The 13,508-nt window shown below is 42.0% G+C and overlaps 2 protein-coding genes across 3 annotated transcripts; both read left to right on the forward strand.

Annotated features, from left to right (window-relative positions):
* Positions 1 to 1,673: 1,673 nt before the first annotated feature.
* LOC136746573 (diamine acetyltransferase 1) lies at positions 1,674 to 5,302 on the forward strand. The gene is made up of 6 exons (XM_066699165.1): positions 1,674 to 1,932; positions 2,465 to 2,516; positions 2,647 to 2,730; positions 3,642 to 3,743; positions 3,862 to 3,902; positions 4,141 to 5,302. Exons 1-6 carry the CDS (start codon positions 1,867 to 1,869, stop codon positions 4,309 to 4,311), a joined length of 516 nt encoding a protein of 171 aa, XP_066555262.1. The 5' UTR covers positions 1,674 to 1,866; the 3' UTR covers positions 4,312 to 5,302.
* Positions 5,303 to 8,871: 3,569 nt separating this feature from the next.
* Positions 8,872 to 12,210, forward strand: sat1a.2 (spermidine/spermine N1-acetyltransferase 1a, duplicate 2). 2 transcript variants are annotated; one of them, XM_066699168.1, is made up of 6 exons: positions 8,875 to 9,134; positions 9,735 to 9,786; positions 9,870 to 9,953; positions 11,439 to 11,540; positions 11,658 to 11,698; positions 11,859 to 12,210. In XM_066699168.1, the coding sequence occupies exons 1-6, from the start codon at positions 9,069 to 9,071 to the stop codon at positions 12,024 to 12,026; spliced, it is 513 nt and encodes a 170-aa protein (XP_066555265.1). In that variant the 5' UTR covers positions 8,875 to 9,068; the 3' UTR covers positions 12,027 to 12,210. The 2 variants fall into 2 exon arrangements, with proteins under 2 accessions (XP_066555264.1, XP_066555265.1); XM_066699167.1 differs by having other exon boundaries at positions 8,872 to 9,134; positions 11,439 to 11,698.
* The last annotated feature ends 1,298 nt before the right edge of the window (positions 12,211 to 13,508 follow it).

Raw genomic sequence — 13,508 nt, forward strand, 5'->3', positions numbered from 1 at the left:
TGTATTTTGAAATCCACAGGGAGCCAATGCAAGGGAGCTAAAACAGGAGTGATATGCTCGTTCACCTTATTTGTGGTTAGGATCTGAGCAGCTGGACACAATGCAACCTGTTCAGCACATGTTTAGGAAGACCAGCAAGCAGTGTGTTAAAACAATCAGGCCTTGAGAACACCAACACACACATTAATTGTGTGTCAATTCAAGTGGCAAATACATATGCAAAGTTATATTAATGTAATGAACAGCATATTTCTTGCTGTGCTTGAATTACTCTGTCTTGTATTTCATGGATGCTGTACTGTACAGTGTAAAACTTATATTTGTTTACTGTATATTTCCTATACACTCATGCAAATAGGAATTTGTAAATTGCATTATACTTGGAACTGTCCTGTATTATTGCACTTTGTATTGCTCTTATATTTTGTAAGTCATCCTGGATAAGGGCATCTGCTAAATAAGAAGAAGAAGAAGAAGAAGAAGAAGAAGAAGAAGAAGAAGAAGAATCATGCTGTAGCTTACTTTTAGTTTTGTTGTCAAACCACTTTATATTATCATCATCATTCTCCTGCAAATGTATAATTGCAATTGTTTTTGGTGTGAATGGGACAGGATAAAAAGCCAAATAGGCAGCTAAACTGCTTGACAGAGTACAAGGAAGAATAATAATGCAGATTTGTGACCTATTTTCCAGTCTCCAGCTGGTCGGAGGGGGGCGGGGTGGGACAGGTGTACTTGAGCAGGTTTTGAGAAATGCAGGAACATTCCAGGAATTCTAGACTGACAACCTGTCCGGTGCCTCCTGTCTGGTGGATTTGGACACATTTATAACACACAATCTTTAACCTTTATCCACATCAGCAAAATCACAAAATTGGCCTGTTTTGGCAGGACCATTATTGGCATTGTTCCAGATCAGATAACACGGATATAAAAATGAAAAACTCTTTTTAAAATGTCATTTCATTGTATGCATTCAACAAGCACACAAAACCGCCCATATAAATACGCAAACACGAATTTAAACACACAAAACCACATGCATACACACCTGCAGTCACAGACGGGCTACGTCGTGACATTAAATGATCTTAAATAAATATATCTGAATCCATTTTTAACTTGCACATTTTAAATATATATATATGTCAAAGTAAATATATACAAATATCAAACTAAAGAAACCTCGCAAAATACACTGAGGGTTTCCATTTTGGTTCAAAGTTTGGATATTTAACTTAGACAAACTACACCGATACAATAAAAGCAATAATATATAACCTACACACACACACACACAAATAGAAACATCAACAACGTATATATCTGCGTTGAAAAAAACCCCCATTAAGTTCCAGTAACGTGAATAATTTTGGATTACTGATATGCAGAAATAAGATAAGACGTTTTGTCACCAGGAAACGTTTGCATCGGCTGAAAGGAGGTCCGCAGACAGATGAAGTATGGGGAAGGTAGGTCAAGTGCACAGCTGCTGTTTATGCAACACGGAGGCCGGCCCAGAGTGCACGACCCCTCCGCACAATAGAAACAAACACACGCCACAACATAAACAGAGGTGTCACTCACACCGCACGCTGTGATTGGCCAATGCGCTCAAGCCGAGTCCACTGAGCCCGCCCATCCCCCACCGACTCTATAAATACAGGCTGCCCCAGACAAAGAAACTTCATTTTCACAGCCGGCGACGCAGCGAGCCCGTCCTGCATGTAATCTGTTCACACAGGGGTCAGGATCCCAGACTGACTGCGGAGGAAAAACTCCTGGGAAACGAATGAAGAAACACCTCTTGCTTCTCTTCACATACAGAGGACTCGTGAGAAAAGGGAAAAAGAGTAAAAGAAGAAAATGGCCAATTTTATATTACGGAAAGCGGAACCCAGTGACGTGTCGGACATACTGCGCCTCATAAAGGTAAAGCCGTGACGTCACGCAGGCTGTTTTTGTTTTGACCGGACTGGCTGGGCTCTCGTGTCGGCGCTGCTGCTCCTACTGTTACCTACCCAACACCCCATCCTCGTAACCCCCTGCTCCCTGTTGGTTTGAGGTGGTTTTTGTTGACTATGATGTCCTCTGTTTTGTTTGTTTGAGCTGGTTCAGTTCGTGTTGAAGATCTTATTTCACTACACCCCGAAAACCTGTTCCCTCAATCTTGAATTGCATGAAGCACCATGGACCGCGTTTGTGGTTTGAATGCTGTGCCAGTAAGAGGTGTGGGAATGCTATTGAGTTGAGAGGATACTCCAAAGACTTCATAAAATGACGCAGTCTGGAAATTATAACTTCCTATTTATCTACTAGGGCTGTTGGTTCACTTGGATGCCGTCCAGTTTTATTCTTGGCCCGACGGGTCTTAAGTGTTGCCGTCAGCGCTTTGCTTTTTTTGCATCGCTTGGACGTTGCAGATGCACAGTTTCTGTGCGCTAACATTTCCATTTTCTTCCAGGAACTTGCGAAATATGAAGAAATGGAGGATCAAGTGATACTGACTGAAAAAGGTACGCAGGCACTCGGAGTTGATGTAGAATATTTAAGTCTTGCATCTGCTGTATTCACCCCATAGCTCTTTGTTGTAGAGATTTAAATGTGCATCTCCTGTATTTACCCCATGCTTCGTTGCTGTTGCAGAGCTGCTGGAGGATGGCTTCGGGGATCACCCCTTCTATCACTGTGTGGTGGCAGAAGTGCCCAAGGATCATCAAACAGCCGAGGGTACGATTTTAAACGGAATGAGCATTTCCCATAGTTTGTAGGCAATGTATAATCACAGCCCTTTCAAAACTGATGCATTTCATCATGTGAAATAGCGTTGTTGCATGAGTAGTTTTCACCAGTTTCGCTCTTGCTCGCAGTTGCAACCGAAACATTCAAACATCCGTTTCCTGTGGGTTTTTATAAATATTCTCACACTGGTACGTTTTCTGATCAGCTGTTGCTAACACTTGACCTTTCTGAAGGCTGTTAAATTAGCAGTGTTAAACTTTAAAAATTCTGCTTTTTCATACAACACTGCAAAATGTTGACCCTGCATTTTGTAACCCTTTTGAAATGTCTCTCTAATTTATCCCCAATCTTCAGGTTACAGTCTCTAGCTTCGCCGTGTACACAGCCCTTGGCGTGTACATGGGTGGGCGGGGAGGTAACTGAAAGATGTTACACTGTAAGATACATGATCATAACATGCCAGGTAAGGCCCAAAGGACATACATTCCACTCCCCAGACCTCACACTTTCAATTCTGCAGCTATCGTAGGCTTCAGATTCAGGATTTTGTCCGAGGCATTAAACTTTCAATGAAGAGGAGAAATGCAACACTGTGGATCACCGTGCCTCTACCGTCAGTCCTGCAAACTGACATATCTCCACCTGTTGCTTTTTGGCATGTTCAAAAACTCCCAGTAAGCATGTGGCCCAGGTTTGTGAACCTGTACAACCAATAAGATTTGTCCAGGCTGTGAAACCGTTGCAAAGCATGTTTAACAGCACAAACCTGACCAACTTTCTTCACTTGCACTAACATTGTAGCCTTTGATTGTTGCAGTTTCTGGCTACAAAAAAAAAAAAAAATGAATCTAGGTATGAAGAACCTTACATTTCTAATGTGTTAATCTCCTCTTTTGTAGGACATACTGTTGTAGGATTTGCCATGTACTACTTCACTTATGACCCCTGGATCGGAAAACTGCTGTACCTGGAAGACTTCTATGTGATGAAGGAGTTCAGAGGTATGTGATGGGAGGGTGGGACTTGATAGTGAAGCTGATAATTGAATTTGAATCTTGCATGCACCAACTGCCACTGGGGTACAAATTTCCTTTTGTGACTTTTGACATTTCTTTCCAGGGTATGGAATAGGGTCCGAAATCCTGAAGAACCTCAGCCATGTAAGTGTTCTTTTACTTCACTAGTTGGGTTGGAGGAGGGGGGTGGGCGGTTCTGATTTTAAATAGACCGAATACTAGGTGGGGGAGTATGAACTTGGAGGATATGGGAGAAAGGGCATTATCTCCACCTACCTGTCTTGGTCTGTTGTGAAAGTGAGGACATCCTTGAGCTGTTGAGGACTCCTTTTTTTAATTCTGCACATGCAGTGACATGTCCCCCGTTCCGTTTCCCCCTCAGACGGCTGTGAAGACGCGGTGCAGCAGCATGCATTTCATCGTGGCCGAGTGGAACAAGCCGTCCATCGAGTTCTACAAGCGGCGCGGCGCCTCCGACCTCTCTTTGGAGGAGGGCTGGCGGCTCTTCAAGATCGACAAGGAGTACCTGCTCAAGATGTCCACCGAGGAGTGAGCTGGCCCTGTGGTGCGGGGAGACCAGGGTGTGCCCACCCAGTGTATGAACCTCTTCAGGGGGGGTGGGGGGGGGCTTTGCTTAGTACTGTAGCCAAGGCTGTGTTCATTAGATTGCATGTGAATTTTTAACCTTTAATTTTTATTATAAGGGCATTGATTTACTTCTGCTTTGCTTGTCACTCAGCTTTTTGAAGCTTCCCGGTTTTAGACTGGTAAAATCACTTTGTTTGTGGCATCTCAAACTGAACTTAATGGTAATTGTGAATGACTTCTAACTTGGTCCCGACTACCTTCATGTGACTAATGCATTAAAACCATGGCATTTGCTATTCACTTTAAATTTTATACAGAATAATTCTGGTCTATATATTTTTTTAATTTGTGGTATCTTCATACGTTTGTGAAACTGTAACACTCCTGTATTTGCTGGTGTACATTTTATATTGCTTCTGAAGTACAAACTTATTCAGGTCTCAATTTTTCAATTTTTGTAACATTCAACAGGGATGGGGAAAAAACAATGCAATAATTGCAATACAGGAATCCTTGGAGGCCCAGAGCATAACCGAGGGATGATGTCATGGCTTGGTTGCTATTAATAGTCGCTTTATTCTTTTTCTCAGTGCCAGAGATCAGTGGGCTTCTGAGGGGAGGAGGAGGAGGGGGGGGGGGAGGATTGGTTGAAAAACTGGTTAATGCAGAGCATTTATTTGACTTGATGGGATTAGTCTGACGACAAACTCAGTTGACAATATGCTCTTAATCTAAATCATTCAACACTATTTGTATATGCATATGAGAATAAAGTAAAGCAACTGCTGTTCTACAACTGCCTGGCAGATGTTTTGGATTGGTAGTCTATGATGAGCTGCACAGCTGGAGTGACTTCAACCTTGAATGAGTCCACTGGGAAAATACAATGTAAAGGCTAGGTGATCCAAAGTAGAGCCCATTAATGACTCCATGTTAATAAAATGTATTTGACCAATTTTAAGGGCTGTAGTCATTGATTTAAACCTATATGTGAATATTTAAAATCCAAATCGTGAGCTGCCATTTCAAGCAATAGGGTTGGTTTACTGAGGATTAAATCAAAACCCTGAGTGTGGTACAAGCCTGGAATACTTCCGCTTGTTCTACACCCCACAGTGTTCCATGTTCCGGTAGACCGTAGCTAAGGAAGTCTTTGAACGCTCTTGTTTTGACTGGTTCATGTGCAGACACCAGCTGGAAATACCTGTAAATCATGGCTAAAAGAATAACCAGGCAGGCTGCAACTGTTACTGCATGGATTTCATAAAGGAATTTAATTATTGTACTTCTCTATGCTTACTCTAATAAATCACATTAAGAAGTATACAAAAGTTAAAAACATGTTTTCATCTAGTTCTTGTCGGGACTAGTCCTGGCCGGATTGCTGTGGCAGGAGAGCCAGGTAATACTTCTCTCGTACTCGGCCAGAGCCAGGGAGTCATCTCCGCTGCTATCTGCGTTAAAGCGTGTTTGTGGCTCACACCCATCTGTTGTTATAGTGAGGCAAGAAGAGGATGCAAATGAGGAAAGAGGCAATTCATTTCCCAATTTGTCAGGAGTGCCTTGAGCTGTAGTTAGTGATGGACAACAGATACATCACAGCTTTGTTTTTCCTTCTTTTTAACAAAATGATGCTTCATAGACATTTTTCTCCACATTTCTATGGAAAAAAATATATTTTGTACATGTTCCAAAACTGGATTTTGTTTGGTTAATGTGCAACAAGGTAACTGCAGGGTATGTTACTGCATCTTATCTGTATTGTAAAAAACACTGTACTTTGTTATACAATTCCTGCTGACAACTGGAGATAATTAACCTGGAATCAGACAATTGACCTGGATTAAAGAGCTCTTGCATCTTAGATGTCTAATGCATCCAAGATGTACTGTAGAAAACCAAACTGCCAACGGGATCAGGTCTGAAGGCTGTGACTTTTTGAAATCATTAATTTCCAGGTTTCTTATTTCTTTACCCTATTATTAGCCCTCACAGTAGGCACAATCTCCATCTCAGCCAACACTATAATTTAAAGGTAGGAACAAACCAAAAGTCAGTCCATGTTAGTTAACCAAATAAAAAACAACCTGTGTTTCTCCTAGGGAATGGGATCCTATCCCTAGCCTTACCCAAAGTCTTACCCTTGTCTGAAGCCTAAATAACACCAAATAAATGTTGTGTACATTAGAAACACCCTCCCTCAGGGACTGCAGTGCTTTTGAGTATACACAGCTTTCAGCCGCACTGATCTGCTCCAACAAAAATCTCCCACACTAATCTGGTGCGCTGCAGCTGAACAAGTGGTGGGAGCAGCGGCCGGCTCCCTGCAGAGAAGCAGTGCACTGTCAAGAATCCCACATCCACCCAGCGCTGCAGCTTCAGGGGCATACATACTCAGTCCATTCAAGAAACCTGGCAAAATGCCTGATGAGAAAACAATGAGTGGGTAATATACAAAACATTAGAACTGAATTTATCATTGCTCTAATAATATGGTAAACCGTAAACTTTGACCATGTAATTGCTCAGAATATGCGAGAAAACTGTGTTGGAGGATATAATAGGCTTCTGTTAAATGCTAACAAGGGATAAGCTGTGCTCTTCATAAGGCACTGGTTTATATGGTTATTAACAGAATGCAATGAAATGCATTTGTTTATTCCAGGCGGAATTTACTATAGGGCTTGAAAATGATTTACTTAAATCCATCTCACAACACCAGCAGCCGTTTCAGGAGGAAACCCTGTGTCTGGCAGCCGGACAACTCTGCTGCCACTGCACTGGCTTTGTGTGTCTACAGTGTGGGTCACTGTCCATCATGATAATAATAAAAATAATAATAATACATTTCTGATTGAGTACAGAAGGATGATCCTGTTAAACACTGAATACACACAGTTGAAATCAAAAGTATTCACACCGTTCATTTGAAACATTGTTATTTGCTGATTAAGTATATACCTTTACACAAAATATACGTGTTTATCCATGAGTACTGATTCAGCTTAGAGAAAAATGCTAAGATTCCAGTTGATGGAACGCAGTTCAAACATGAAGGGAAAAAACCTCTGACCATCACTCCACCGAAATCAATGCATCTGACTTCTTCAGCGTTTCTCCTCTCAAGCTGAACAGTGTGTTTTGTGTGGTTCATTTTCTCCAATCCTCTCACTGCTTTAGCTGCAGTTTATTATGAATAGAAATAATAACAGTTTGTTCATCAGGGAGTTAGCTGTTAAAAACAAAATCCAAAAAGCAAAACTGGAGCTCTGAGACAGACAAAACTCAAACTTTCCTTATCTCCTTCACATCTTGTGAAAGACAACACCCAACAAGTCTCAAAAATAGAAAATGAAAGTAACAGGCTGCAATTATTTGCACAGCTAATGATGGTGCAACTTGCCTTTCATGCAGTTATTTAGTTATTTATGGGCAGCAGAACAAGCACGCAATCTCAAATAGTGTAGTCACAGGACTGCAGACACACAACCCCCCCAGGGGACTGTCCTCTCTTTGTGGGAGAGAAACCCAACACTCGGTGTCACCAACACTGCAGCTCCTGGGATCGTTGTCAGAACAGAGGATACTTTTGTGTGCCACAGTACACCCTGACAAATAGTTACACTATATCTGGAGAGTGCTATACGAGACATAAAGACACTGTAATCTGCCAGCCAATCAGTGGCCTTCAATGGGTTGTATAATAAACCAGCAGCTACTGTGCCAGTGTCACAGAGGAGGTCCACCGCAAATTGATCAAAATCAAAAGAAAAGGAAAAAAAGCCCCTTCAATGATATGACAAACAAAGAAAATTAATTACTGTACATAAACTTGATTTCTGACATATCTACAGTTATAAAAGATGAAGACCAACAGACCTCTCCCAGTACGATGAAAGCATCCTCCATAAAAGCTTCTGTTTTGGTGTAGTTTGATCCCTTAATATTTAACACTGAGTTATGCAACCCTAGACCTTGAATATATATATTTCAAGACAGTAAATATCTCAAACCAACTCAACTTGGTTTCACTAAAAGCTTTTAGATAAAACATAAATGCACATGTTTAAATGAAATAGACTTGGGGAAATTTAGAATTACAAGTTTAAGATACTGTACAAATGTTTCCTGTCCAATCAAACGTAGAAATGACGTATAAATTACGAGAAATAAATAAGAAAAAACAAACACAAGCTGTAAGAGCCTGTTCTTTATCTCACAGCAGCGGAACTCTGGTGGCCAGCGATAGCCTTACAAGGGCAGTCAGGTGTAAGGAGCGCTCGGCCAATCACAGAGCGCCGAGCAACAGTCACAAGACGCAGCCCGCAGACGATGACGTAAAGGGTAGCTGTGCGCCGCAGCTGGTGGAGCGCAGATTTCAGTTCTGCGCGTCTCCACCAATGGCATCGAGGGAATTCTGCACATCTGCGCAGAACTACGGAAATCTGCGCTCCACTGCGTGCTGCCTGACTCAGCTTCTTCCCGGCTTGCGAAACGCCGCCGAGCGCAGGCGGGTATAAGAAGGCCGTCCGAGCCGCCGAGAGGCCATCTTCAGCCGGCGACGCAGCGAGCCCGTCCTGCATGTAATCTGTTCACACAGGGGTCAGGATCCCAGACTGACTGCGGAGGAAAAACTCCTGGGAAACGAATGAAGAAACACCTCTTGCTTCTCTTCACATACAGAGGACTCGTGAGAAAAGGGAAAAAGAGTAAAAGAAGAAAATGGCCAATTTTATATTACGGAAAGCGGAACCCAGTGACGTGTCGGACATACTGCGCCTCATAAAGGTTGGCTGTGAACGATTTTATTTGCATCTCTACGTATGACGAGTGTGGGGTATCTGAATAGAAAGCCAATCGTATTAATACTACTATAATAACAACTAAACCGATAGGCTATAGTATGTATAATTTACTATTATTGCGTAAGATATTTTAATTAACCTTATATAATGCGTTAGGAACCTGTTTTATGTTGACAAAGCTATCGGGAACCTCAGTGAGGATGTGGCGTCAGACTGCAGCCCTGGAGGCCGCCGCGTCCGCTGCTTAATTGGGCTAATTAAACAATTAACTGGATGAATTTAACACTGCTCTTCAGACTCTGAAATGTTCTGTGGGTTCAGTTTTTAGTAATCGACAAAATGTAAGGTTTCCACTACAATAATGCAGTATTCAAGATTTAGATAAGCCTACCCCAGTAAATAATGACTAAGTAATTTGGATCTCCTGTTGTAACCAAAGCCAGCAAACACTGCGGCCCCCCAGGACTGGAGTCACTATAAAAGCGTTTTGGGAAATAAATAGTTTTAAGTTATTTTTATATATATTTATTTATTTTTTGCTCATAATGGTGGCACAAATTGTAGTAATATTTATTTGTTTTAGGAACTGGCTAAATTCGAAGAAATGGAAGATCAAGTGAGATTGACAGAGAAAGGTAAGATGTCATACAATCGGAGAGGCACCCTGCGTTTAAAACCCACTAGTGCCCCTAACCCTGCTCCCTGTCCTGTGTTGCAGAGCTGCTGGAGGATGGCTTCGGGGATCACCCTTTCTACCACTGCGTGGTGGCAGAAGTGCCCAAGGACAAGCAGTCCGCCGAGGGTACGGTTTAAACATTACACGCACATAAATACTGAAGACTGAACGTTGTTTTGGTTTTGGTTTTAATTCGTGATTGGTTTTACTGTAAGGGGAACAATGGTTTGAAACCAGGAAACCGTGGCGCAAGGGGACCTTTAAAGCCACAGGTTTACTGCTCTGACTGAGGAAGTGAAAATGGTGTTCAGATGTGCTGCACCTAATACATCTTCTGTGAATATTGTTCTAGTTGGCTGATGCCTTTTCCACAGGCACCCTGTACTCCATAATTAACTGTACAATTTATGGAGAGAACTGGGAAATGTATGAGGGTTTTGGCTGTAGTAGACCGTCTTGTGCCATTGTTTCTCTGGGTGCCATTTCAGCTGGCTAAGAGACAGTTTGGCTGAGTGTAAAACATGCTAACAAATGTAAAGAAATATAAAGTGTTGTCTTTGATCCTATGGTGAAATTTATTTTTTTTCTGCTGTAAATTCCGCTTCATAACCCTATTGAAATGTATTCTCTCTAATTTATCCCCAATCTTCAGGTTACAGTCTCTAGCTTCGCCGTGTACACAGCCCTTAGCATGTACATGGGTGGGCGGGGAGGTAACTGAAAGATGTTACACAGTAACATACATGATCATGACACCACAGGTAAGGCCCACAGGACATAAGCTGCACTCCGTGGACCGCGCGCACAGCTCTGAACCCTAAGACAGTGTCTGATCATGTACAGAATCCCTCGTATGGATGGCCTTCTGCTACCCTCCTCCCCCCACTAATACACACACACTTTGCAGCACATATGTATGCTGCTTTATAGTCCTGTGAATTCTGTGAACCATGACCTGAGTTTCACACTGCCACCCTTGACTGTTACTGCTCTCGGGGCCTGATTTTTCCAAAGTCTGTAAATGATTTACCCAGCAAAACCAGCCATTTGAATTCAGATTGTTACATCTTGCAGTTTCTCAAATTAAGATTATTGGGGTGTGTTATGCTACAACAACTCTGATAACATTATGTAATGCCCCTATCATTTAGTAATTCCTTTACTAGCTCTGGAAAGTCTTTCCCTCTCTTCAACGGGAAGAGCCAACGAGTGGTTTTATGGCCAGGTGTGTCAGACGGTTAATGATGTTGTCTAAGGAACATTTATGATGTTCAACGTTCAGCAGCAGAGAGATTGTGAAATGCCAAGCAGGCAATGTCCGTGCACAAAGTTTCTACTTTCAAGAATCGGGCCTTTGCATTATATCCTTTGTGCTGGATGTACAAAAAGAGTGGAGTCAGTGACACGTGGAACTATGGACACCTGCTTAATGCATCCTTATAGACAGACTTAATACAGGCGCTTAGTACAGTGGTGGAGGAGGAAAAGTTTCCTCATCTCTGATGCCAGTGACCATCAAATCACTGGTGGTGCTCACAAGCATAAAATGCTAGAATTCTCATAAAATAAGTAATACTTTCATTTAATTGAATCTAATCCCTCTATCGATAGGTTACACCGTCGTAGGATTTGCCATGTACTACTTCACCTATGACCCCTGGATTGGAAAACTGCTGTACCTGGAAGACTTCTACGTAATGAAGGAATTCAGAGGTATGATTGAGTGCAGACATACATTTAAAAAGTGTATTCTATCAGGCGCATTTCCTTTTTTTTTCTTCCCCCAGCCAAATGTAACAATTAATATAAAATTCCTGTTTTGCGTTTCAGGATACGGAATCGGGTCCGAAATCTTGAAGAACCTGAGTCATGTAAGTGTTTCTGTACTAGTAAAGGTCCTCAAAGGGTGCTTTTCTTAAGTTCGGAGTTGTGATCCCTTTCTACCATCCAAGTCAGTAAATGGTGCATTTCCTGTGCTTGTTCCCCCTGGTGACATGAACCCCCCCCCCCCCCCTCCTGTTTCCCTCTCAGACGGCCGTGAAGACGCGGTGTAGCGGTATGCACTTCATCGTGGCCGAGTGGAACAAGCCGTCCATCGAGTTCTACAAGCGGCGCGGCGCCTCCGACCTCTCTCTGGAGGAGGGCTGGCGGCTCTTCGAGATCGACAAGGAGTACCTGCTCAAGATGTCCGCCAAGTAGAGTGCCTGACGGGAGCAGTCTGACACACCTGTGGCTTTCGGTTTTTTTTTTTTTTTTTTTTTTTGTTTATTAAAATGTAATTTAACTTTCATAATTAAGAAGTTGTGATAGTACTGTATGCCTGCTTTAAAAAAACAACTGATTTGATGTATACTAATACAAAAATAAAAGCTATTACAATTAATGCTGTTGGGACCTTTGACTCATGTTACCTAGCCCAGGGTTTAATATAACGTGATGAAACGGTTATTGAACCAATCCTGTATTTGGTAGACCTCCAGCGTGGATTTTTTCTTTTGCAGGGTTTTAGAAAATTGTTAGAAAGGCCTGAGAGAGTGAACCCTCTGCTCTAGGCTCCCAGGTCAGGGCTCTTAATCATACTGATACACACATGTAGGAATTGAGCTGGTGGGTTTGATTAAATCGCAAAGAATGACATATCCTTGCTCCTATGGTCATGTCAACATCGTGTGAGGAACTGAGTCATGCCAGGAATGTGCCGGGCGAGAACCAAGCGTTTCTGGTTCGTTCTGGCCGTGAGCATCAGAGCACAGCGGGGCATTGCTCACTCGCAGGTTCTCGGGTTCCTGTTTGAACAGAAATTCAGCGGCAGTCTCGTGACTCTCAAGGAACTAGTTCATTCTGGGATTACAGACTCGGTTCATGAATACCACTTCCTTCCTCACATTCTGGCAATGAGAAGTGCTGTGACGGATTTCCCGTGTCATTGTTACAGTTGGCTTTTATAGAGGGGGGAGGGTGGCAGATCAGACACAACCGAGTCATTCTGACCTTATTACTGATTACTGTACTTGTCATTTACCATGCAACATGATGTGCAGTACCTTTAGAGTAGTTTAGGAAGATTTATTTTTCTCCTGTTTGTTATCAGATTTGCTTGCCTGCTTTTCTTTAAATATCTTCTTCCTTTTTGCTATACAAAGAATCTGTTCCTTTTTTCCTCATGATTTCCAAAACTGCAGATAGCCGAGAGCAAGCGATCAGTCCTGTGTCACAGAAACGCACAAAGTGGTTTGTGTACACAGACAGAAAAGGTTAATGCACTCAGTTGTCTAGAGCAGGGTTTTGCAAACATTTTTCACTCAGCCATTAACAAAACGCATCAGCATACATATATACAGCTCTGGGAAAACTTAAGAGACCACTGCAAATTTTTCTTAAATCAGCATCTCTACATGTATGGTAGCCACTGCATTCCATTTATATCTTTATTTGGAATTTGGGAGAAATGTTGTCGGTAGTTTATAGAATAAAACAAAAATGTTCATTTTACCCAAACGCATACCTATAAATAGTAAAACGACAGAAACTTATCATTATGCAGTGGTATCTTAATTTTTCCCAGAGCTGTAGTTCTTTAAAATATGTATTTGAATCTAAAAAGTCTACTTCAAATGCTCCTTTTAAAGTTGGGATTTTAAGTCATAACACTTAAGAAGACAATTTACAATGTCATTTGCA

Source organism: Amia ocellicauda, chromosome 3 (genome assembly GCF_036373705.1).
Source record: "Amia ocellicauda isolate fAmiCal2 chromosome 3, fAmiCal2.hap1, whole genome shotgun sequence".
Lineage (NCBI taxonomy): Eukaryota > Metazoa > Chordata > Actinopteri > Amiiformes > Amiidae > Amia > Amia ocellicauda.

Excerpts from the sequence above, each read along its gene's own strand:
- sat1a.2 (XM_066699167.1), top strand. The coding sequence starts at position 9,069 with ATGGCCAATTTTATATTACGGAAAGCGGAACCCAGTGACGTGTCGGAC. Across the intron at positions 9,787-9,869 it reads AGTGAGATTGACAGAGAAAG|AGCTGCTGGAGGATGGCTTC; the intron begins GTAAGATGTCAT and ends CCTGTGTTGCAG. Across the intron at positions 9,954-11,438 it reads GGACAAGCAGTCCGCCGAGG|GTTACACCGTCGTAGGATTT; the intron begins GTACGGTTTAAA and ends CTCTATCGATAG.
- LOC136746573 (XM_066699165.1), top strand. The coding sequence starts at position 1,867 with ATGGCCAATTTTATATTACGGAAAGCGGAACCCAGTGACGTGTCGGAC. Across the intron at positions 1,933-2,464 it reads ACATACTGCGCCTCATAAAG|GAACTTGCGAAATATGAAGA; the intron begins GTAAAGCCGTGA and ends ATTTTCTTCCAG. Across the intron at positions 3,744-3,861 it reads TGTGATGAAGGAGTTCAGAG|GGTATGGAATAGGGTCCGAA; the intron begins GTATGTGATGGG and ends ATTTCTTTCCAG.